Here is a 26,850-nt window from a genome sequence, read left to right on the forward strand (position 1 = left end):
AAGATCTTGATTCCAACAGATTTACTTGTGTTGTGAAGATCTGAGAAGACTGGTATAATGGAAAGAGTATGGGACAAATGAACCAAAGGGAAAACCTCAAGAATGCTTCAGAGTGCATCTCAGCATTTCACTAAGCAAACCCAGGAAAAGCATGGCTACATTCCAATAGGCAGGTAGAGCTAAGCAGGGAGGGGACATGAGGAAAAGTCCAACCCAACCAACCTAGACGTCGTTAAACTAGCTCAACAATCCCACTTATCACATACTTACTGACACCCTAAACATTTGGGTAGAGATACCTCCTACACCCTAATAGACACTGCTATGATCTGAATGTTTGCCCCCACTGAAATTTGTGTTAAAACTTAATTCCCAATGTATCAATATTAAGAGGTAGGGCCTTTAAGTGGTGATTGGATTATGAGGGCTATCTATGTCTCCAAAAATGGATTAATCTATGCATGGATTAATGGTTATTATCAAGGGACTAGGTCAGTTCTCACAAATGGGTCTGTTAAAAAAGCTAGTTTGGTTTTCTCTTGTGAACTCCCTCACCAAATGAAGCACTGTGCTGCCTATGGACTCTGCAGCACTGGCAACAGAATGGACAACTAGAACTTGTCCCAGATGGGTCAATTCTGCTCTCTAAATCTGTTCTGTTCTTCTGCACTTGCTTTCCCTATTTTCATTGCTTTAGTTCTGCCCCTCATCATCTTGCCTGTATTAGTATAAATGTTCTAACACGTCTCTCTGCCTCCAGTCTCGTACCTCTCTTAAGTATAAATGTGATTATCTTTTTCCTGTTTCAAATCCTTCAATTATAGTTTAAGACATAAATCTTTTCATGATTTATCACCTGTTTACCTCTCCAGACATAGCAACTTTCTTTTTATATTTTTGGAGACAGAGTCTCACTCTATTGCCCAGGCTAGAGTGCAGTGGGACGATCCCAGCTTACTGCAACCTCCGCCTCCTGGGCTCATGCCTCAGCCTTCCAAGTAGCTGGGACTACAGGCGCACACTACCGCACCGGCTAATTTTTGTATTTTTAGTAGAGATGGGGTTTCGTCATGTTGGCCAGGCTGGTCTCAAACTCCTGGCCTCAGGTAGTGATCCACCCCGCCCTGGCCTCCCAAAGTGCTAGGATTACAGGTGAGCCACTGTGCCTGGCCAACATAACATTTTGGTTTTTTTTTTGAGACAAAGTCTCACTCTGTTGCTAGGATAGAGTGCAGTGGCGCAATCTCAGCTCACTGCAACCTCCACCTCTCCACCAGAATTGTTCAAGCAATTCTCCTGCCTCAGCCTCCCGAGTAGATGGACTACAGGCACGCACCACCACGCTACTTTTTGTATTTTTAGTAGAGACAGGGTTTCACTGTGTTGGCCGGAATGGTCTCAGTCTCTTGATCTCGTGATCCGTCCGCCTCCCAAAGCACAGCAACTCTTTAAGAGTGTCTCACTTTCCTCCTATGTTTGTACAGCTAAGTTTTTTGTCTTTGGAATACTCTTCCCAAACTTTCCACTTTGCATGTTCCACATCCCCTAGAACTATGATCGATTTGTTCTTAAGTACTTAAGTTTAATCACTCTCTTGTCTAGTCTAATTTTCTTTTGTACCTCTACAACACCTTGTACATATGTCTATCAGAGCTTTTATTGTTCTCTATTACATGCTTGCTTGCTTTACCCACTAAAAATTCAGTTCCTAGAGATCGGCTATCTCATTTCTACATTCTTGGTCTGTATAATCTACAGAATCAAGTAGTGCTTTATAGTAGCTGATACAGTAAAATCACTGGGTTTTAGTGAGAGTGGAAATTAGCACCCATGATGTTCTCTATTACACCTAGGTTTCTTTAAACACTTCAGTTAAGGTCTTAGATATTACTACTACACCTCATGACTGGAGAGAATACTAAAATTATTCATAAGTGGGCACAAATATGTTTGTTTATATTAGCCACTAACATTAAGTGCTTACTATGTGTCTGGTGCTTACATACATGTACTTTTCTAATTAATCCTCACACCAACCCTGATGTAGGCAGTATTAGCTCTTTTTACAAACAAAGTTGGTTGGCGGTGAGGGGGGAGGTGTGCTCTACCTTGCCCAGTGTCCCTAAGACTGTTTCCAGAACTCATGTTCTTACACTAGGAAACTCAGTATCTTTTACATCATGAAAATTGTGCTTCAAAAGATTTTTTACTCTTTTTATCAAAACATAATGAAATGTTACTAAATACAAGCTAAATTTTAAAAGTTATTGATTATACACTAGCAGATCATCCCTCCCCAAAACTTTTTTTTTTTTTCTTGTTCCACTGAGTTTTATTGTAGGGATACACACAAAAGATGTCCACTCAATTCCATAGTTTCTTGATGGACATGTTTTTCCTCACTGTCCTTTGGCATGAGACAGGACTTTGTACTATCTCAAAGTCCTTCTGAGTGACATGGACTCCACTGTTAACTCAAAGCATACAGGCCGGTTTCTGTGCACATGCCCTTCACTCCAGCCCAATGCTCCTGACATAAGCTCAGCAATTTTTCTCAGGTTGATCCCCTGGGTCAGGTTGATTTCTGAGAATGAATCTTGAAAGAGTTGAAAGTGTCCAGTCAGGCCTCCTCATTGTGGGGTGGGAACTCAATTTTTCTGTCAATGTGCCCTGGGCAAAGCAGTGCCGAGTACAGGATATCAATCGTATTAGTAGCCGTGGTAAACCGTGATACTCTTGGTAGCCTCAAAGCCATCCTCGAAGCATTATCTGCTGCACTTCACTGGTCCCTCCAGCAACCCCCTCCAGCTATGAGGTGTCAATCGAGTCGATTTCATCCGTGAAGATAACAGATGAGGATTTTCTCTGCCATCACAGAAACTCCCCAATTAATTTCTGTACCAATTCAGAGCCAGAGATATGAATAAAAGTACAGTCCCTATGATAAGCCAGAGCCCAGGCCAACAGTGTCTTCCAAGCAGCACTCCCTTGGGCTGTGCAATGCCCAGTACTTTGAAGAGCTGGGGATGCTTAGCAGGCAGGTCGATCACTTCTTTGATCTCCTTGATCTGCCTATCCAGTCTACCAATCAATTTATAAGTCGAATCTGGTGCTTTCTTCACCATCATCAGTGACACCAATGAGTCCACCTTGTTGGGTAGGATCTTGTACAAAGTGTAGCTGTCATTTCTTAGAACCACCAGGGAACTGGGTATCACGTCACTGATGCTGATATTTTTGTCCACATCTACGACAAACTTGTTCTTGGGATGCACCTTGACCAACACTTTCTTCTTATCCATGGCCTGGACTACTTCCCCGACATAGGAATCCTGTTCCTGCAGCAGCTGTAACTCCTCCTGAAATTGGCACACTTTAGTATTTAGTTCATTCCTGTGCACCTGCTGCCTCCAAAGGTTTAGGGTCTTATCATTCAAAATCAGCTGCATATGCACCTGGAGTTCAGAACTGTTCCTTGTGGCTTTCCCCCATCCAATTTATATTGCAGTTGACCCTGGAGTTCTTCAATCTTGAACAGATAATACTGGCAGAGTCCACTGCCTGCCTTTTCCTCTTCCGGCTCCATCTGCTGTGGTCTGTCAAGTGCCATCTTGTCTTTTCAGCAGAGAACGCCGGCATCTGCTTCCCTCCCCAAAACTTGACAGCTGTCCAATCATATTTCAATTACAACATTTACATATAGGTTTTACATCAGAAATGTCAAAGTACATCTTTTACTAATGGTTAATGTAACAAAGAAAGACTTCTTTGCTCAGTACTAATACATGCATTATTACTTATTATAGAATTTTCATTAATAATTTTAAATTCAATTTGTGGGAACAGATATACAAAAATAAAGAAGCCATAACATTAATTCATGGAATTTTTCAGCATTTAGCTATTTCTTAGTTTTACTGCAATTTATTGTCAACTTCTAGATAGAAGGGAGAATATGACAAATTTCCATGAAAGCACTCTTATTTTCTATTTCTAAATAATGGGATAATTTAGCAAGATCATTTGGGAGTTTTATTTATTAAAATAGGAATAATGAGCTTTTTCATTTCAGTTTAGAATATACTAATACAAGTTGTTCCTAATACATTTTCTCTGTCTTGTGATTGATGCTTTTGATATCTTATTTAACAGGAAAATACCTAAGAGAGAAAATTAAGGTGTTACAGAAAGAGTTATGGAAACCATGAATAAAGCAACAGAGCCATGATTTTCAATGAAACTCACATAAACAGTTATTATAAAGAAAGAAAATGTAATAGGCTAGTGTTATAAAGACCAATATCACCAAATTCCAAAATCTCTTTTGACCTCTATAAGGGTCTGCTAACTGTATTATATGAACACAGGTACTTAAAATGCTACTAATAATCAAACCTTTTGAGATTTTGGTACCAGAATTACCAGTAACAGGATACAAGCAGAACTTTATCAAACATAAATCATTAGTGCCTACCAATTTCAACCTACTATGTCAGAAAAGGAAGGCATGAGAATTTAGTAACAGGAGAACTCTGTCATTTCTAGTGCCAAGTCTAGGGGTCCTGACAGGTACCTCACTGTTCAGGTCAGAGCTAAGAAACACAATGTTGGTTCATATACAATGCTGGTTCATAGAAAACACAATTTTATCACTTAAATTTTTTCATTTATTTCTGTGATGTAAGTTTATGCCGTGCTATTCTTTGTCTCTCCATAAATGAGCAACCAAAAATCGCTCTTATTATTAGCCATTGGTCTAAAATTAATGATAGCTTAAATATCTAAAAATAAACCAACCCCCGCTCTAAGTACAGTAATGTTGCATTTTCAACTAAAACTAACTATTAACATATCTGGTTTCCTTCAGTGCCTTTCATTTTCCACAGAGAATCAGGTGACTTTGGAGACTGTGTGCTTCACATTTAATACAGGAATTCTATGATTTAAAAAGAATATTCAGTTTCCTAGCTTAAGCAAGGCATTCATAAAATATGATACTCAATGTGTTGTTTGGGTAAGTTATTACCTAGAAAGGTTTATCAGCTATTCTTGAATATGAATCACTATGAGTACACCACGTAGCAATTTCCTCTAAAGAAAACCAAGCAATTTAGTTTTAGAATGAAAAGATCTGGGGAGAAAAGAAAAGTAGATAGTAAAACAGAGAATTTAACTACTGTTATTCACAACACAGCAAAGAAAAAATCAGAAGTTACACACTTCAGAAAAAAGGGAATAGGCCAAAGACAAATGTTCGCATGCTAGAATTTTTTTTTTTTTTTTAAACTAAGAAAATACCTGTACAAGAACAAGGGACACTGAACAAGGGCATTTCACATTTAACCACTCATTGCCAATAGATACTGAGCTCACCTCAGGATCAATCAAAATTGTTAGAAAATGGTCCAAATGAACTAGAAGACTTCCAGCAAGTAACAAACTATACTCATATTTAAGAAGCACCATTTACCTCTATGTAGTTTTATATAGTTCTCAGCAATTTGATTTATATGAGAACTTCCTCAGTGAAAGAATAAGATGATTTGGATATTACTATCAATGCACAGTACAGATGTCAATTAGATGGTAAATTCAATTATTCTTAAATTTTAAAACAAGAGTTTCATGCTTTGTTCAAATATAGCTTATTTTTTTAAAAATTCCCCTCTTCCACTCTTATGTTAGGTAATATTTACAATGAATTTACAGTCTTTTTCATTTAAAACAATGTCAGTATATCTTGCTATAAGATACTAATTTAAGTGACTGTTTTTAACTTCACTATACCCAAACTTAGCAATATGGCTGTGAGTCAAACAAACTTTGAAAAGGAACCTGCCATTTTCATTAACTCATTCAGACTGTATTCTTTGAAATACATATGGCAGATATGCTGAGGCTATTTGGGGGCTACATTTTAGTAAAGTAGCTAGAGTGAAAACTGAAATAACTACGTAACATTTAAAAGAAATATAAGAGTTGCACTAAGAAACCAAAACCTACATATTATGTAACATAACCTTTTTAATGTTGCTTTTGCTAACACGAAAAAAGTTATGCCGTTATTTATATTTCAATTACAACATTGCTCTTAAAACACAATCTATAATCCGTCTTGTAACCAGATCTGAAAAACACATATTAAGACTATGCTTAGTCTGTATCTCTGGCAAAAAGCCAAAGTAAAACAGAATAATTTTACTTTCTCCTAAACATTCTGGTAAGGGGGAAAAAAAAAAAAAAAAAAAGGCCAGATCAAAGTAAGGTGAGGATTCAAAATTGGCAATAAATCCATTATGGACAAACAGTGGCACTAAAGTGAACTTTCAGAACATATTGCTTTCTACATATGCATGTGTGATCTTATTTGAACATGAGTATTTACAAAGATTCTAGAAAGCTAAAACCAACTTGATAACCTAGGCTTTCAATCTTTATTGTATCCCTCATAATAATTAGTTGTCAGTAGTTTCAGCTTAGTATTTAAATATCTATTGTGATTTTATATCTTACTTATACTATTCAGTGTTTGCATAATAAATTTACAAATATTTTAAGTGACATTATATAGAATATTACTTGTATTTTCCAGAATAACGACTTTGACTTTGAATAAAAACTGGAACATTTGGGCTTTAAAAACATTTTTTTCCCTCAATTTCTAAGTTGTTCTTTTTAGGAAGTCACTGACAGAGACTGAATTTAAAGTAAAAATGTCAACTTTGTAAATTTTGTCAAAAAAGGGATTGCTATAAACAGATTTAAGTAAATACTGTTCCAGACAAATATAATAATCGAGTAGCACTTGACACTGACAAACACTGAACTTTCTTTAAAACCATAGGAGCTTCTATTGTAGCAAATGCAGCACAGAACCTTATGACAAAGAGGGGCTAAAAAGTGAATTTAAGCCAATATAGGTTAGAAAGTAAACAACGGAACTATTAAATTGGTGCTAAAGTAATGGCAGTTTTTGCAATGACTTTTGCATTAACCTATCACAAAATCAACTTCCAGGAGAATATAGTTAATCCTCACAGCTGTAATAAATCTCTTCCTTTAAGACTGGAAGACAACAAAACAATTCTCATCACAACAGTAAACCAGTAATAGAAAATGAATCAATTATTCACATTCTAAGAGGTTTTACTTGAGGAGGCTGGGCAGGAGGGTATGAAAGCTTACAAAATCGAAAACATGAAATAAAATGAATTCAAATTAAGACTTCATGGTAACAGAAAAAAATCAGAAAAAGAATTGTTTCGTTAAGGGACAAATATTTTCCATAACTAGTTAAAAAGCACCTATTAAACTGTGCCTTCAGCTGTCAAAATGGAGGTTTTGGATTCCTTTAGCAATTGCAGCATAACAAAAGGCATTTCACAGCATAACTTCAGGGAAAATGTTATCTGATCTGGAATCATACAGAAAGCAATTAAAAACTCTTAATTATTTATAATACACAAATTTTTCTGGGTAGCAGCAGTTGCTCCTGTACTTGCCCTTTTAAAAATGTGAAACAGAAGCCAGAAAGTAGGGGAAAAAATTTAGAGATTAAGAGTAGCAGCGTTAAATAAAACAGCAAATTCTTAAATACATTAGGAGTAAAGAAAGATTAAAACAAGGAAACAGTACTTACTGTGCAACTTTCAATTATACCAAGTAAAGTGCACCACCTAGTCACTGATAACATTTTCCCTATGTTGAAAACACAAAACCTACTTACTGATATTTTTGATATTAAAAAAAAAAAAGACATTCACTATTGTAGCCCTGACAACTCTTTCAGTATTTTTAACCATTCAGATGTATTATGTGGGAATATTTATTAACATAATTTTGTTTAACACATTTCTTTCTATACAAACTGAATTTAAAAGTGTCTATAACATTTTCAATTACAGTAATAACACATGAATAAATTATAAATTAACAAAATCTTCATATCTACTTTAAAAAAATCATTTATCAAATGCTAACCTCCAGATTATCTGGAAAATTAAAGATGCAAATTATTATAAATCTGGCATCCCAATTAAATTACAATTTTTAAGGTATATAAAATCTCCCTCAAATTATTCCAAGTTTCACTCCAGAAAATTTTATTTTACCCTTTTCTTAAGTTTACAGCCTGCTGAACATTTTACCCAAATTTGAGAGAACTGCCTGGAGATGCAAAGCACAATAAAATAATTACATGAAAAGAACAAACAAAAGATACCCGTTAAAACAGTTATTTTAGCTGGCAGCACTTAAAATTGGTAATCTGTATTTTTTTTAAGTTGCATAGCTGCAAGATGATTCACTGCTGATTAACTGCTGAGCAGTTTTAAGAGGATAAGAATATTTAATAAATTGCAATTCAGTAGAATATTCTATATTTAATTAAAATGTAATTATGTAATGTGATTTGCTCTTTGGACTGCATTCTGATATTAAACCTTTAATTTAAAAATATTAACATATTTTAGCTTTCCTATGTAGAAGTCTATTTTCCACTCTTGGGGGAAAAAATGGAAGAACTTGAGATCATGGTCTACATTCAGAGAATGTTTTTACTGCTTGATTACATTTCTTGGTTTCACATTTAACACTTTAATTTATAAGAAGTAAATTATATGTTTTTCAATTTAAGAACAGATGAATGCAGAAACATTATGTTGGGGAAAACAAAGAGACCCCAAACTGAAAAATAAAACAAATAAAAATATAACTAGTTGTGCAGCTCTGGAGAACTTAATAAAAAGTAAATCAACTTTGAAATCAGTTAACTTTGGCATCTGAATACAAAATGTTTATCAGTATTACCTATGTAGATGACTATTAAGGGATATGCAGCATTTTCAAAATCCCTGTGTGTCCTTTGTATGCATGTTTGGTACACTGAGTTCTGTGGTCACTGTCCTCTCTTCAGCAGGGTTTTTACCCCAGTATGATTGTCCATCTCTGTATTACCAAGTCTCACAAAACTCAGATTTCTGGCTGAGTATGCCTGCATTTTTGTTTCTCCAGAGACAGATCTTCATATCCTCTTGGTTTTTCAAGCATCTTGTAAAGACGAGAAAACCTGTGTAAAAATAGATTTCTCCATGAACACTGCTTTAGTTACTGTAAGTTTTCATACCGTTACTTACTGTTCTGAAAACTCATAAAGCCAGTGATCTGGAGAAGAACAGATTAAGACACAGAAGGACCAATTAAAGTTTAGTCACAAAAAATACATAACGAAGTCATCCCCCTTTCACAATAAGGACTACACCCAAGTAAAGAATGCACACACACAGAGTTTTAAAATATTTCTCCTAAGTAACTAAAAACCCCAAAAAAAGTACAGCAATTTTCTAACTAATTAACACCACAAATATTCATGTCTCTCTATTTTGGGTTGATTGTTAAATTCTTATGCTGAAGGATATCGAAAACGTTGAGCTTTATGGCTACAGAGTGCCTTACAAAATGTTTTAACAACACTGAATCCTCCTCAAACCCATATACCTTTAATCTAGGACTATTAAAATGCATACAAAAATGTATCACTTGATAAATAAGGTCAGGACAGAAGCAAAAATGTACAAGAGTCAAGATATTCCATGTCTATAAATTCTTAAAAATGACTCTTCAAGACCCACAGAAGCAGACTCCATTGATTCAGATTTCTGTAGACACCTGATGAACAGAGCATGTGGTAGGCTAGTTTCAAATTCAGGTTCTATATATGAAAGCAAACAAATAAGCAAATATAACACTCATATGTAACATAAGAAAATGGAAATGTTGTTGAAGACCAACAGACATATGCATTTCAGCTATGAGATGAGATGTATGCTCCACATATCCCATAAGCTCACTGTGACACTAAAGGAAAAATTCAGCCGATGAAAGAAAAAAATTGTATACGACATAATTCCACCTCACAAAAAAACAGCTTATCAGCTCTATGGTCTAAATATTTGTGTACTCCCAAAATTCCTATGTTGACACCTAATCTGCAGTGCTATAGTATTAAGAGGTGGGACCTTTGGGACATGATTAGGTGATGAGGGCTCTGACCACATAAATGCAGTATCATTACAGAAGCTTGAGGGAGTCTGTTGTCCCACCACATGAGGACACACATAAGGTGCCATAAATGAGGCATGAGCCCTCATCAGATACCAAATCTACTGGCTGGAACCTTGATCTTAGACTTTCCAGCTTCAAGAACTGTAAGCACTATATTTCTATCATGTATAAACTACTCAACTAAGGTATTTTGTTACAGCAGCCCAAAATGCACTAAGAAAGAATAAAAAGACAAATTTTACCTATAGATGAAGGATTTAGATGTATTACTTTGACATGTAAAATACTAAGACAAAAATTTCATTCTGTTAGCAACAGTTTTCAGTACTTCCCTTACAATGCTTCTATAATTTTAGCCACAGTTTCGTTTTGTCTCAAACGTAAGGTGACAATGAAGGCATTCCAAACCTTTTCTATGGTGAAATAAAAACATATGTGCACATATATTCAAAATACCACTCCACCACTATACTTCTCTTACCCAGTATTCTTACTTCCATTCACATTTTATTTACTTATCTATTTAGACAGGGACTTGCTCGGTCACCCAGGCAGGAGTGCACTGGTGTGTTCATAGCGCACTGCAGCTTCAAACTCCTTATCTGAAGCAATCCTCTGGCCTCAGCTGCCCAAACCTGGGATTACACTGTGAGCCACAGTGCTCAGCCTCAATTCATATTTTAAATGTGTCAAGCCATATTCTGAGTAAGTTCACAGGAAAGGTTAAAATCTGACCATCTTTTAGTACTCTACAGTTTACCAAGGCTTTCACATTTCACATGCACATGCGTAGTCTTATGAGACTCAACTGCAGTTCTCATTTCAGGTGCTATTGCTGCTATTATCCCAAATCTTCTCTGTCAATATTCTAATCTGCTACTCTTAAATCATCTTCCACCAATACAGCAACAGAATTCCTTGACTGTGTTTATTACCTCAACATTTTTATTCTCAAATTTAAGAGAAGTTATTGAAATAAAAGGAAATGGGGGGACCAGCACAGGACTAGACCTCAGGATGTCATCTGGTCTAGTTCCTTGCCATCAGTCTCAGCCTCCCAGAAAAGTCTGCTGTTACTGTCTTGAGTCCCTGAACAAAGAGACTCTAACTCATGAAATTTAGCTAATTCTAGGATTAGCTAAAATGCTCTGCCTTGATATAACAATCCAATGCTTTATATCGTCTCTGCAAGTCTTTTCATAAAAGCTTTTCATATATTTGAAGATAGCAATTAACCTTTATTTTTTCAAAGCTAAATGATGTTAATTTGATGTACTTATGAAATGTGAAAAAAAAAAAGGCCTATGAAAATACCCAATTGAGGTCAGCATTCAATTCACTAAACATTTTCAGATAATGCAGAATCACAAAAAACTTAAATCAATAGAACAAAACTAGTTTTTTTTCGGTTGTAAAATGCAGCTTTATTTTTTGCCTACTATATAGACAGGCACTTTATTACATGTTAAAAATATAAAAGTGAATGATGATTAAATTGAATGAATAAATTTATGATGCGACTTTTGGAAGAAAATGTTCCTACCTAAAAAGAGTGAAATTGCTAAGAGCAGTCTTTGGAACCAGAATGCCTGGGTTCAAATTTCATCCCCAACAACAAACTAGTTATCTGACCTTGAAAAGTCAAGTTTCTTAACCTCTCTATACTTAACTTCTTCATCTGTGTAATAGGAATAGTAATGGTACTGAGCTCAAAAGGGTTACTGTAACAATTAGATGAGTTACTAATAGATGTAAAATGCTTACAACAACATCTGGCACATAATACTAAATGATTAGAACTATTATTTTTTGGTTTGGTTGTTTTTGAGGGAGTCTCGGTCTGTCGCTCAGGTTGAAGTACAGTGGCATGATCTCGGCTCACTGCAACCTCCACTTCCTGGGTTCAAGTGACTCCTTTTTTTTTTTTTTGAGACAGAGTCTCGCTCTGTCGCCCAGGCTAGCGTGCAGTGGCGCAATCTCGGCTCACTGCCAGCTCCACCTCCCACGTTCACGCCATTCTCCTGTCTCAGCCTCCTGAGCAGCTGGGACTACAGGCACCTGCCACCAGGATTGGCTAATTTTTTTGTATTTTTAGTAGAGATGGGGTTTCACTGTGTTAGCCAGGATGGTCTCGATCTCCTGACCTCATGATCTGCCCACCTCGGCCTCCCAAAGTGTTGGGATTACAGGCGTGACCCACCACGCCCGGCCTCAAGTGATTCTTTACCTCAGCCTCCCGAGTAGCTCGGATTACAGGCGTGCACCACCATGCCTGGCTAATTTTTGTATTTTTAGTAGAGACGGAATTTCACCACACTGGCCAGACTCGTCTTGAACTTTTGGCCTCAAGTGATCCACCTGCCTGAGTCCTCCCAAAGTGCTGGGATTACAGGCATAAGCCAGCATACCCAGCCAACAATTAGAATTATGTAATATTTTTAATGTAAGTTTTCTATGCAGTAGCCTAAGTGTCTCAAATATACACACACACACTTATGCACCTCAATGAGTAAATGAATAAATTAAAATTACAGTTTAGAATGTATAATTTGGGCTAATGCTTCAAAAAGTAATTACAAAAAAATTACCTATAAAACAGGAAGCTGATGCTTAATCTGAAGGGTGCTCAGGGCAAGATCTATTTACTTCAAACCATTCATCTATGCAGCTAGAAAGGAACAAAACCAGAAAAATTGAGATACTTATACTAATTATGTATATCATGACAGTCACAGTAAAAATACTTACTTCTTGACTTTAATATATTTTTTGCAGAAAAAAATCAGCATTTTAAATTATATTTGGCATACATAAGTAACAGATAAGAATGTTTATTATATTTTGATTCTAAGCAATTAAGAAAAAAAACTTTGCAAAAATATGCTATAAAGTCCTTTAAAGTTCAAATGGAACTACTTCCAAAAGATAATCTGAAGAACTAGCACTTTACTAATATTCAAAACTGAATGACAAATTCGGATAATTTCTCTTTTCAAAACAGTTATTCATTTATGCACATTATCAAGCTGTTCATGTCACCTAATAAATGTAATAAAAAACAGCTTTTAAATTGTAATCCTTGCCAATATTTCATCATTTTTAAAGCTATATTTATATGCGATTATTGAATATTTAAATTCTAGCTCACCATGTAATACATATACACACACAAATAAATATACCATAAATCATTTGCATTTATGAAGTATTTCATGATCTGATTTTATTAGAAGCTAAATATTAGGGTGCATATGATCATCGTCATTGTAGATCTGCACTGTCCAACAGAGTAGACAAGAGCCACATACTGGTTATTTAAGATTTATTTAAATAAAATTTAAAAATCCAGTTCCTCAGTCACACTAGCCACATTTCAAGCGCTCAACAGCAACATGGCTCATGACTACTCTAGGGGACAGCATAGATATAGAACATTTCCATTATGGTAGAAAGTTCTATTTCACAGTACCATGACAGATGACAAAATCAAAGTCTAGTAACTAGCTATTACTTTCCTAACAGCTAGCAAGTTATCCAAGCAGCATTCAACCTGTTCAACATTTTCACTGGTGACACATATTTCAAATTTGGATATGCCGCAAAGCAACAAGGCTTGGTTAATCTACTGAAGGGCAAAATTAACATTTATCATCCTCATGTCCAGAGAGGTTGGTTTGGTAGGAAAAGTGATAGATGAAATTAAAAAGAAAAAAGGTAGAGTACCACATCAACAGGTTCTTTCAAATATCTGAATTTCAGTTGCCATTAAAACTTTTGTTCTCTAAATATATACCAGTTTGGCTTAAGACGTTGTTTTCAGCCTGCTCTCTACCACTTGGCCCTGGAAGTTCCATTGTGTCTACCAGAAAATCTCTTAAAATGAAATTCTGAGAATCAAACAACATACTCCAGATGTGTTAATTCATAATATATCTGAATAGTATCTATTTGCAATCTAACATGAGTACTCCTTATTTTACAACCAGGTAATTCTGGCTCATCATGAGAAAGTAATCATTTAAAACTCCAGGTCCTCTTCACATAAATGTCTATCAATCTACTTATGTTCCATTCTAAGCTATATTTATTTGTTATTTACATGATTATATTACCTTCTCTCAGACCCAGCAGGAAAGCACTATCCTCAATTTGGTACTTTTCATTCCTAGGCATCTTATTACTCTATATAACTATATATGCGTATATTCTAAAACAACATACAGTACTGTTTCCATGTTTAAAATTTTATATAAATGCTATCATAAAACAGCATTATGCTTTTTGTAACTTGCTTTTTTTGCTCAATTTGAGATTTGCAATTGTTAGTAAGTCTCTTGTTTTCATATTTTCACTTTTTGTTTTTTGAGACAATCTTGCTCTGTCGCCCAGGCTGGAGTGCAGTGGCAACATCTCGGATCACTGCAAACTCTGCCTCCCAGGTTCAAGCAATTCTCCTGCCTCAGCCTCCCTAATAGCTGGGATTACAGGCACCACCTGCCACACACCCAGCTAATTTTTTTTTTTTTTTCCAGTAGAGACAAGGGTTCCCCATGTTGGTCAGGCTAGCCTTGAACTCCTGACCTCAGGTGATCCACCAACCTCAGCCTCCCAAAGTGTTGGGATTCTAGGCATGAGCCACCGCACATGGCCTGTTTTTACATTTTCATTGTGCACAGCATTCCATTATATAAATATACACAATTTACATATACATTCTTTTACTGGTGGATATTTTCAATGATGCTATGAATATTCTTTGAGATAAGGAGTTTGTGCCCAAATACAAGTTAATTTCCTCATTAAGCACACTGTTTCAAATCACTTAAAATCACAGCAAGGCTTTCTCAATGAAAGAAGCATAGTGTTGACTTAACTGGCAGAAACTCCTTATTGCCTTCTGGACTTGCACTTTGAATAGTAGCACTGTCTTATAGCAAAAGATCAAGAGTTTCTCTAGGGCATACATGCAGAGGTGGAATTACTGAGTTGTAGAATATGTACTCCACACAGCTATTACAGAGTTATCTACAAAATATGCCTATTTGTATTATTTATTGGCCAATTGAGGGTCCTTTTTTCTGAACTGACTGATAGTTTTCTAGGAAACTAATATCCAGGTATTTCAGTTATAACATACAGGTTTTTGACAAACACTGCTTTCCACAAAACTGTAAGCTAAAAGTAACAGGGCTTGGGGGAAAAGTCAGGTTAAAGGCAGACTACTCAAATAACACAATTTTATCACCAGAACAAAGACATGCTCATTCCTAATAAATAGAACACTACTGTAAATATGTTTTTTTTTTAATGGTGAAGTTAGCTTTACAGAAAGAGGTAGGATTGAGACTGCTGAGTTACAAAGAAAAAAGCTAATGCACAAATTGTGAGAACTGTGAAATAAGGACTCCACAACAAAGCCCATGGTCTAACTAAACTAAGAGTAAGGACACGGGGAGATGAGTATACTGTATTCTTACATAGCTCACTGTTAGCACAGATGCTTTCCTCTGCTGTTATCTGATGAAGCAGAACATTAATGTGCTGGAAAATCTTAGGTAGAACCAGTAAGATCCTGATTATATTGTCTTCACTCTCTCATTTACCAATTGCAATGAGTTCACTGCATTACAGAAAGTCATAGAGGGAGAATATTATTTCCAATACCAAACCTCTTCTATTATGTGTGTTGAAAAACAATCCTAGTATAAAGTCTAGTTTTTTACTTTCTTGCTGTATCATGATACAAATAAGTTTTAAATTTTAATAGAGCCAAATTTATTAATTTTGAAATTATTTCTTGGGGAGAAGTGTATCCCAGACAAAAAAATAATTCCCTACCAAGAGGTCAAAAACATTTCCACTATTTTCTTTCCTCACCACTTTAGATTTTGGTTCTCAGAGGCAGGTGTTTAATCAACCTAGAATCGACTTTTATTTCAAATGCAAGATAAGGACTCAACTGTTTTTCCATATCAATAACCAACTGATCCCAGCACCATATATTGAATAGTTCATTCTTTCTCTCCTATACTGTAATTCCATCTCTGGCAAATCAATTTTTTTCATTTATTCAACACTTATATAGCATCTATTATGTATGTGTCAGCACTCGTTTATACCCTTACAGTCTATGAAGTTGTTTCTATTGTCCTCATCTTATGAATTGAGAGAGAAAAAAACTAACTTGACCAAAATCACACAGAGAATTAGTGGAGGAGCTGGGATTCAAATACTGAGTGTCTTGACTTCAAAGTCCATGCTCTTAACTCCCATGCTATGCTTTCTCTCCAGATAGGCACAAGTGTTTATGGACTCCATTCCGTTCCACTGGCTCACCTGTGCCATTTCCATACTGTCTTAATCAATATGGTCTTATAATAAATCTGTACAGGACAAATTCCACCAACATGGTGTTCTTCTTCATGAGTGTCTTAACTGTTCTTGGCCCTTCACTCGTTGGTCCCCATGTAGTTTTGGCAGCGACTTGTCAAATTACATGAACTAACCAGTTGAGATTTGACTTAGGTAGTATTAACTATATAGATCAATCTGAGGTAAAATGACATCATTATGACACTGAGTCTTCCTATCTACAGTATGGTATATGTCCAGATTTATTTCAGATTGCCTATATCTTTCAATAAAGTTTTCAAATGTTATCTAAAGTCTTACATATCTTTTATAAAATTTAATCCTAATATGCCTTATAGTCCTTTTAGTCTCTGTTGACATTAATGTTACAGTTTAAGATATATTTCCTTTTTTCTTGTTGCAATATGAATGCAACTTATTTCCATAGGTTGATCTCATATCCGGCAACCCTGTTGAACTCTCATGAATTTTAATAATTTATCCAGTATTTATTGTTAGCTTTTATTTTTAAATCATTAATATGCAAGGATAGAATTTTACTGAAAGCTTTCTCACATTTATTAAGTTAATGTTTCTTTAATTTGTTAATGTAGTAAATTACATCTACACATTTTCTATCTTACAGTATCTTTGCATTCCTAGCATAAATGCAACTTGGTCATGAGGCATTATTTTAGATATATATTGTTAGATAGTTATTGTTGAGTTGGGTTTGTTGATATGTTTTTGGACTTTTATATATATGTTCATAAATGAGAGTGCTTCCTAATTTTCTTTCCTGTACTGTCATCTGAGTTTGGTATCAAGTTTATACTTTTCTCATAAAATAAATGGGAGAACCTTCCATCTTTTTCTACTTTTTTGAAGAATCTAAGGTTGTTAGCATGGTGTTCTCTGGATATCTGGTAGAATTCATCGTTGCATTGTCTCTACAGGCCTGTTTTTTCTCATTATTTTTAATTTCTACTGCGTCTGAATTCACATTCCTCATTTTTTCCCTCTAGAGGCAATCCTGTTCTGAACCAACTGGTGGTTTGCGGGTCTCTAGTATGTCATTTTAAAATTTATTTTCTTCTCTGACATTCATTATTTTCTTCTATTTTCTTTGTGTTTATTCCGCTGTTACTTTTCTAATTTCTTAAGTAAGAAACTTGGCTTCTTTGATTTTCAGCCTTTCTTTCTACTGTAACACGAACCTTCTGAGGATCACTCTAGGTACTTGTCAAAAATACCACTGTAATTCAGTTCTGAGTATTTCCTGCATTCCATGATGATTTTTTCTTTGATCCACAAGTTACTCAAAAGTATTTATGAGGATTATTTACCTTTTTATTAGTGACATCTAATAGTAGTCAGTGTACAGCATCCTATATGGCACCAATTCTTTGTACTTTGCTGCGATTTACTTTATGGTCTAGGACATGATCAATGTCTATAATACTTCATGTGTGGTTGAAAAATATGTATTCTCTACTTAATTGATGGGCACAGATACAAATATGTATACACATTAATTAGATCAAACTTGTAACTGCATTGCTCTATTTTTCTAGGTCTTGATTCATTTTTTGTGTACGTGGCTTGACTCAATGAAAGGTATATTGAAATGTCCCATTCTGATGCTAAATTTGTCAGTTTTGTCTGAGGGTTTTATAAATATTTTGAGTTGTTATTAGATACATAAAAATAGAATGTCATATACTTTTTGTCATTCTATAGGAATTCTACCCCTAATAATGCTTTTTGCTGTAAAGTTTGCTTTGTCTAATACTACTAGTTTAGCTTTGCAGATTTTCTTTTAGTTAATATTTGCCTGGATATAGTTTTCTATCCTTTTACTTTCAACTACCTATCCCAACCTTTCAATCTGTTTTTCAGCTAGTGGGTTTGTTCTATGTATATTTATTATAACTGATATCTTTGGATATATTTTTGTCTCCATATTTTGTTTTATTTACTCTGTTTTCTCTAAGTTTTCCCCCACCCTATCTTTAAGTATTAAGTACCGTATTTTCATCAGGTTGAAAGTTATAGTTTTCTTTTTGTGGTTACCTTAAACTTTTTTTTAACCCCCAATTTTTTCTGTATCACTCTAAAAGCAAGAAGACCATATGAGAAAGCAGACAGGTTTTGGAGTCAAGCAGATTCCAAATCTACTGGAATCTCAGCTCTGCCATTTACTAGCCTTGTAACCTTGAGGAAATTCCATACTGCCCCTTAGCTTATTTCCTCAATTGTAAAATGCAATGGTTACAAGGCTTACATGAGATAATCTATTTAAGAAGCTATGGACAACAGCTGGGTCATAGCACATGCTTTAAAAATAGTAGCCTTTTGGATACAAACAGATGTGGGTTCAAGTCTTAGTTCAAGTAGAGAAAAAAGATCATTAAGTTTTAAGAAGTGTGTGTGAGACAGGGAGGGGGTGGTTTCAATGAAGATTCCTTTTCAGCCCTAATTATAATGTCAGAAACTGTGAGAATAATCTTTTACTCTAATACCAACTTGGTGAACTTACCCTTTATGATATATGCATAGACAAGGCAGTCGTGCTATAGTATCTCCCTGCTGCAATTCTTCAAGGCATATTGCACATTCCCCAGCATCTTTACTCAGTACATCCTCTGAAGAAAGATAAAATGAATTCAGGGCAATAAAATTATCCATCAAATTGAAAAAAGAATTATGTGAATGCTAATAAATAAAAAGTTGTGATTCTACCTTACTTGGCATACCTTTTCATCAGAAATACATAAAACTCAGCACGTGTATCTGAAATACTATTCATAAATGACTGAATAATGTTCATCTTTACTCCCAGTGTCTCGCGTTTTCATTTCTATTTTACTGAAGCATTTCAGTAAGCAAAAACAGTACAGAATCACCCAAGTTGTGCAGATTTTGCTCTATAAGTTTATCAATAAGCTAGTTATTTGTACCGTGAATTTCTTTTCCTTTAATGTGATCAAGATAGTTCAAAGAATTGTACAGTGTAATGTGGTGAAAAAGACACGAAAACAAAATACTATAATTTTAAAAATTACAAAATAATAAAATTGGGTAAGTTCAAGAAATCACTGCGAATGTGGGACTTTTAAAAAGTTGCTTAACTCAAGAAAATGCAAAGGAATATCAAAAGTTTTGTGTAGATTCTGAAAGAGACTTTTGGAAATTTGATGACTTCAGAATTGGATGCAGCAATTCTTCATAATCTTTTTCCATGACAATGCCAAGCCTACTCCAGGCATTAATTAGAGTGGCTTCCAAAAGATCTGCAGGGTATTTAAAAACGAACAAACAAACAGACGAACAAACAAAAAACTCTATGGTATGCTTAAAATCTCCAAGGGTGGCCGGGCGCGGTGGCTCAAGCCTGTAATCCCAGCGCTTTGGGAGGCCGAGACGGGCGGATCACGAGGTCAGGAGATCAAGACCATCCTGGCTAACCCGGTGAAACCCCGTCTCTAGTAAAAAATACAAAAAAATAGCCGGGCGAGGTGGCGAGCGTCTGTAGTCCCAGCTACTCAGGAGGCTGAGGCAGGAGAATGGCGTAAACCCGGGAGGCGGAGCTTGCAGTGAGCTGAGATCCAGCCACTGCACTCCAGCCTGGGCGACAGAGCGAGACTCCGTCTCAAAAAAAAAAAAAAAAAAAAAAAAATCTCCAAGGGTAAATCTCTTCATAATGCAAATTTTTCTTTTAAAAATTATATTCTAATGCTAAATTTTAATTTTAAAAAGCAGTTTGCTTAAAATAGAGTATGTAAGCCAGATTTACTTTGTTACTCTTTTTTAAACGCAGAACAAAACATGCCATTACTGAAGAACATGGATAAACTGCTCCAGAGTATATGTTCTTCGTTTAGAGAATGGAAAGCTAAAGCAGGAACATGCAATATGAATTTATACTATAATTAACAAATTACTGCTTTTCAAAATAAAAAATCAAATATGCTAAACGGGAAAGACTGCATCAATCTTTACCTAAATTCTGAAAGAAACAGAAAGGCAGGGACGTTTTCTAAAGTTATATATTTGTTTGATATGCCCATTCTTCCTATAAAAACCAATCAACAAATTCGACTGTGTACATTATCTGTAATAGTACCTTGCAGAAAAATTCATTCTATAAGAAGTGGTTCTTCCCTTTAATTATTCATTTGAGACTGCACATTAAGAGGGAACACAGACTCTATTTGGTCTACATAAGAGAAGTTACCAGGAGATGATTTACTCAGAAGGCTGGAGGAGGTAACAGGGCACCTTCTGCAGAATAAGCAAAGGCCTCAGCAAGAAGGGTTTATATCAGCTGAACGGACTGAATACGTTAGGAGTGATTTCAGCTAACTACTGGGCAGCTCACAGGCTAATGTATTACAATCAGAAACTTAAGCAGGTAAAGATTTCTGGACAAGCAAAGCTGGATAAATGGAAAATGTTATTACCACTTCCCTGAAGTGCCCTCCCTTTCCCCAGTTTTTTTTTTTTTCTCTTGGCCCTAGAGATCCTACCCACTACTCCCACTCCATCCTGCACCCCATGCCTTTTCTCATCCTCTTGATCTCCATTTTTCTCTTACTGTTCTGGTATCTTTCAATAGGAGATTCAGATAGGGAACAAGTTCAATGTAAAGCATCTTACTGATAGCAGTGAGAACAAAAAGAAAAAGGATCTAAAGGAAACACTAAAAAAACTTGGTAAAGGTCTATAATTCCAAGTAATATGGTATATTCTCACCACTTACATATTTTTTCATCACAAAGATATACCATTCTTATAAAAGAATTATGTGAGAGTAAGTTTCACAACCAATTTTAAAAAGTCAACCACCACTTTTTTATCAAACCTAAAACATCAATGGTCATAATATGCACCATTAGCTTTATATACCACCAAAAAAAAAAAAAAAAAAAAGCTTCCATTAAACTATGATGCAACATCGATTTTAGACGTATCTCATTTTCAGAGCTCTTCAAAGTCTGAGATGAGAATATTTTAAAAGGTCTAAATTTTATCCTATTTATAAGAAAATTTATAGTACAACAAAGACAAATCCAGCCTACCTATAACTAACAGAATGATACATATTTTAAGAACACAATGCTTAAAATTGACAGGGACGAGACTTATCCCTCAGATGCTTTGCAGGTACTAATTTTAAACAATCTTTTTAGTGTAATTCAGAATGCTGGGTTAAAGTCATTTAAAAGATAAGCTCCCTTAAACCCTAGCAATAAAAAATAATCAGAACTGTACTTCAGAATTGTATTTTCTGTTCAAGAAAAGTATACCTGTACACAAAAACATCCCGAACACACTGATTTCAGTGTAGAAACAGCCTAATATCTACTAAAAATAGCTTCTAGTGAAATAATCTCTGCTCAGAAAATTAAATGCTAATGTTAACATATTGTAGCCACTGATCTGAGTTTTGATGAGCAACTCTGAGTTAGAAGATAGTTCACTCTGACTTCAAAACCTCATGATTCCAGCTTCAAATAGCAAATGCTTAATTTTCACATTTTAAAGTCTTGTTTACACTAGAATGTGTCTTTGTAGGTTTAAAAACACTTTCAGTTTTGAAAATTCACTGTGGAATGTGATTAATTTTTGCCTACCTGAGGGTTTGCTAGAGTAGTCCCCTCTCTCACCCCTATAATGACACTTTCATTCAAAGGAAAGTTTTGAGCTTTTGCCTTCACATAGGTAACTAGGTTTCACAATTTTGAAAGACTTGTTAGTAATGTAATACATTCATACTTAAAAATAGGACCTGGAAATACCACTAAACCCAGGATACTAAAGCATCTTCAAGACAGTTGGGAAAAGATAAAAAATCTAAAGATCAACCAGTTGAAAACATTCATGAAGATATCACCCACAGGGATTAAGAGTCACACTTCAGAACCGGAATATCTTGGGGTAGACTACTAACTAGCCAAAAGTGATATTAAAGCAGCAGAGAAGGGAACACTCACAGATTTAACTACAATAGTTGGCTAGTCTGGATTCCTCCTCCACAAGCAACAATCAATGGAGACACGCGAGATTGTAAATAGGGAACTAAACGTGTTGCTTTATAAGACATCTTAACATCTACAGTACCTCAACATCTAGAGTAGTAAATGTTAAATAAGCGCATTGCTTACCAATTTAGTGCCTTGTCTTATTCATGTAATCTATGCATTAATTTAGATGTACTGATTACAGGAAAAGAAAAGTTAAAAGACTGGAAAAGAGCAATGATTTTTAACCAGAAGTGGGCACTAGAATCACTTCAATGGGTGCATTTTCAACATTTAACAAAAAATTGTATGTACCTGACCCCCATCCCTGGAGATTCTGAAATATATGCCTGCCTCACAAATGCGATTGCTATCAAAGAACAGCTTAGAGCCTAAGATTTAAAGTTGAAAACTTAATATGAATTTCCATTCTCACGAACAAAAATGTTCATCAACCTCAAGTTTCCTTTTATTCTTCTGCTAAAGGTACTCAAAATATTAGAGATGAAATTTTAAAGAATTGTACGAAAAAAATTTTTAAGTTATAAAAAACACTATACAAAATGTTAGTTATTACCAGATAGTACTTCATGCACCTCTCCAAAAACAAAGTCAGTCATCTTCCTATTTCTTTTGCTCTCCATCTTGGTATTCCACTTGTTTCAAAATTAAACAATGTCATCAAATAACTCCATGAAGACCACGAACTTAGGCACCTATTATAACCGCCAGGTTGGGAACAACTCCAAGCAGATGACGCTGCCTAATTAATTTATGTTTTGGCTTCATTCCATATTTTAAAAGGATTAAAAATATGCACTTAACGTGCTTTTGACATATTTAAGTCACATGTTAATCCTATGAAGTAATAACTATTGTCACCTTCATTTTACACATAAGGAAACTGAGGCTCAAAGAAGTAAAGTAACTTACCAGAAGTTACTAAACTAGTAAGTCCTGGGGTCAGGATTCAAATTTAGACTAAGTCCTTGGCATTTTTCCTACTTCATGAATTCTTAATTTCACTTTAAAGTAACACAAATATCAAAGCAACTGGACTGTTTTAAACAACTAAGTTTTAAATAAGCTACATATTTAGAGGAAGTACTCTCAAGACTGGTCACACGCTTTATCTTCTGGATAAAATAACTGAAATGACCTTACAATTAACTGCTTACACAATTTAAAACAGCTCTGTACAACAGAACTACGGAGGGTGATGAAAAAACATTTTTTATCTGTGCTGTCCACAATGGTAACCACTAGCCACATATGGCCTGAAAACAGCACTTGAAATGTGGCCTGTGAAACTGAGAAACTGAATTTTTAATTTAATTTTGGTAAAATATGAAACTTTAAAATATATAATGGGTAATGAATACACATTTATAAACTAGTTACAAACTTCTGTTACTTGATATTTCACTTACAGCTTCTCAAGCTCTTAAAATATGCATTGTCCAAAGAAATTACTTAAAATTCAAGCAGCCAAATATGCAAAATTAAAATACTTAGCAGGTCCAAGCACATATCCATATAGTTATTGCAGATCAAGACAACATGAAAAAAAAAAGAAAGCAAACAGCCAAAATTCTTAAAAAAAACAAAAAACAAAAAACAAAAAACAAACCAAATCAACAAATAACACTGAATTTGTTAGGCAGCCAAGGAAACTTCATGCGAAAATTTCATAATCATCACAACTTTATTTTCAGATCAAGCATCCAAACAAGTATATGATCTTTTCAGCAAAATACAATGCCAAGCACTATTATGGATCAGGCATTTTACCTGAAGACTTATTTTTTGTTCTTGAACCCTCAATGATAGCAGTAGAAAACAAAAGCAGCTGAAATGTGAAATAATCCCTAGAAAAATCAAGAATTAAAAAAATTTACAACATTAGTAAAAAGCAATTACTCAAAGAACAAAAAGTTGGGGCTCACAAGTTTTAATAAATACTTTCATATATTAAGTTATCTCTTATAGGTATAAAAGAATGTAACATTAATTCTTTCAATTACAGATCCATGAGCTATTACTGTACTCAAATATAAATAGGCTTAGAAATGATATTTAACAAAGGGAAGCTGCCATTTTCACTGTAAGATAAATATATCAATAAAAATATGGGAATAACGTTTATCAATCTGGGCTTCTCTGCCTAGATGCCACCGAAAATTACTTTTTCAGTGCTTCTCTAGTTTAAATGTAACTAAGAATTGATCGTTAAACATGTAGCTACCCTTCATATCTGCACTGTTAGAAACTTAATGCAAAATTAAGACTAATTCTTTAGGAGGAAATAAAATTTGTTTTGATGACTTTTTAAAAAAAGTTTATACTCTTGGGGATATTCTGGAAATTGAAATTTGGTGAATTCGCCAAGAAAATGTAACTAAAATAAAATGGAACACAAATCAGAAACTCTAAAAGCTACAATATACAAAAGGAGCACTAACTCCACACTTTGACATAGCTTTCTTGGGCCTTTTTGCTCCTAACTTACCTTAAAAAGCTAACTCAGGATTAAGTATTTTATAAAGTTAAATACCTCACAAGTCACAAGTAGTCACACAAGTTGTCTAGGAAATTATTAGATTACCAAGTTATTTCCCAACCATCAAATCAAACTAAAATAATTTTCCTATGCCCTCTAATTGTCGCAAATCAACAATAAACTAAAACTTAAAAACAATTACACTGATTTGTTAAAACCTAAACAAATATTTTCCTAAATGAGTTGTCCACATGAACAAGAAAAAAAAAAAAAATGGAACTGCTGAATACAAACCAAAATAGAATAAAGTATACTTTAAAGTAAAATTTCAGGTTCATTTCTCTTCAATCGCTATGGAGAGAAAAGCATCAGTCCTGAAAAAACAACAAAGCTAATATCCTTATCTGATTTTCAAGCTTATTACTGTATACTTTTAAAATTAGACAAATATTTACATTTTAATGTATGTAGGCTCATAGTGGCAATAAGAGTCCAGCAATCTGGGTAATACGTAGCAATTTTTTAAAAAAAATTTACAGTTTAGTTTCAAACTCCAACTCTTCCAATTTATTCTGGAATATAATGGGATAATAGTACCTACCCTCACAGGGCAGTGGTAGAAATAAATACCTCTCAAATGCCTAGCGAGATACTTGGAACAGAGCAGGTATGTTCTGAACACTAGCTACGTGATTATTGGCAAGAAGGGAGTCTGAGCTTGTTTTCTGCAATCTGAAGTGGTAATAATGATAAAACCTGCTTGACTTGTCTCTTAGGATCCTTGTGAAGATCTAAGGAGATAATGCAAATGAAGGTAGTCTCATGGAAGAAGAACAGGCTTGAGCTTTGGACAAGTCACAAACCTCTTTGAGCCTCATTTTCATACAATAAATTGCAAGTCATAATACCTACATCTCACACGGTCTTTAATACTGATGATTAAAAAAAATCTAATGAACGTAAAAATATGTAAAAGGCACTAAATGTTAGCTGAATGTAAACAAAATTTTACTACAGCAATATTGAAATAAGCTGGAAAATGCCAATTCACACAGCTATTACAACATGCAACAATAAATATCAAATGTTACATCAGAACTATCATTAGATTTATAAATCAGGATTTGATATCATTTTGTCAGAATGAATTTAAGGAGTAGTATTACAATGTGCATATCTACTACTGCTTTTGTTGAAAGTGAAGTATGTAAGTAAGGCTTTTTCTCTTCCGCTTCTTCTAGAGGATGTGAGATAATTAGCAGGCCATAATCAGTATGCACGGGTCACAAACTCAGATGCCAAAAGATGCAGCTCATCTTAACTGTTTTATAAGAATAAAGAATAATGCAATTGTAACAATAAATGCCTGTTGAATTTGGTCTTGGTTTCAGGGATTTTTAGAGAATGGAAGCAAACTGGTACATGCAGTCCTATCAAAAAGGGGCAGCTGCTGTTAAGAGTAGAATGCCATGGGAAAATAAAGGCCCAGGATGGCCAGATGTACATTTAAAGCAGGTGGAAATGTATATTCATCTGAATACCTATATTCAGATGAATATTCTCATTTGCAAATGCTCAAAAAACATTTCTGATACTGTGTAAGCAAAATAAAACACGGGTGGGTCAGATGTGGCCAATTCTTTGCCACCTCTGTATTAAAGAAATAGGGTAAATTCTATGAGGGCAGGGGACCTTGTAGATTTTGCTTATCCCAGCATGCAGCATAGTGTTTTGCACATAGTAAGTGCTTAATAAATATTTTTTGAACAACTAATGAAGCAACAGATCTCAGAAGACTAAGGAAAACACCAAGCAACAAGTGAAGAGCCAATGAACAAAGAAAATGCCCCAAAGCAACGGGTTGTTGTTGCCACTGACTTGAGCACTTTGACTGCTTGTGGTTTCGATGACTCA

The 26,850-nt window shown here is 34.8% G+C and overlaps 1 protein-coding gene and 1 pseudogene across 1 annotated transcript in view; both read right to left on the bottom strand.

Moving 5' to 3' along the window:
- Positions 1 to 2,286: 2,286 nt before the first annotated feature.
- On the bottom strand, positions 2,287 to 3,711 carry LOC103226279 (26S proteasome regulatory subunit 8-like; annotated as a pseudogene).
- A 4,837-nt stretch (positions 3,712 to 8,548) lies between these two features.
- The window catches only part of ZNRF2 (zinc and ring finger 2), an 86,815-nt gene continuing 68,513 nt past the window's right edge, over positions 8,549 to 26,850 (bottom strand). Inside the window, exons 3-5 of the mRNA XM_007981722.3 lie at positions 18,953 to 19,058; positions 12,651 to 12,730; positions 8,549 to 9,067 (exon numbers count right to left, since the gene is read on the bottom strand). Coding sequence (XP_007979913.3) covers positions 12,673 to 12,730; positions 18,953 to 19,058 — 164 coding nt within the window. The 3' untranslated portion in view covers positions 8,549 to 9,067; positions 12,651 to 12,672. The remainder of the gene's footprint in view (positions 9,068 to 12,650; positions 12,731 to 18,952; positions 19,059 to 26,850) is intronic.

This window comes from Chlorocebus sabaeus, chromosome 21 (assembly GCF_047675955.1).
Source record: "Chlorocebus sabaeus isolate Y175 chromosome 21, mChlSab1.0.hap1, whole genome shotgun sequence".
NCBI classification, from domain to species: domain Eukaryota; kingdom Metazoa; phylum Chordata; class Mammalia; order Primates; family Cercopithecidae; genus Chlorocebus; species Chlorocebus sabaeus.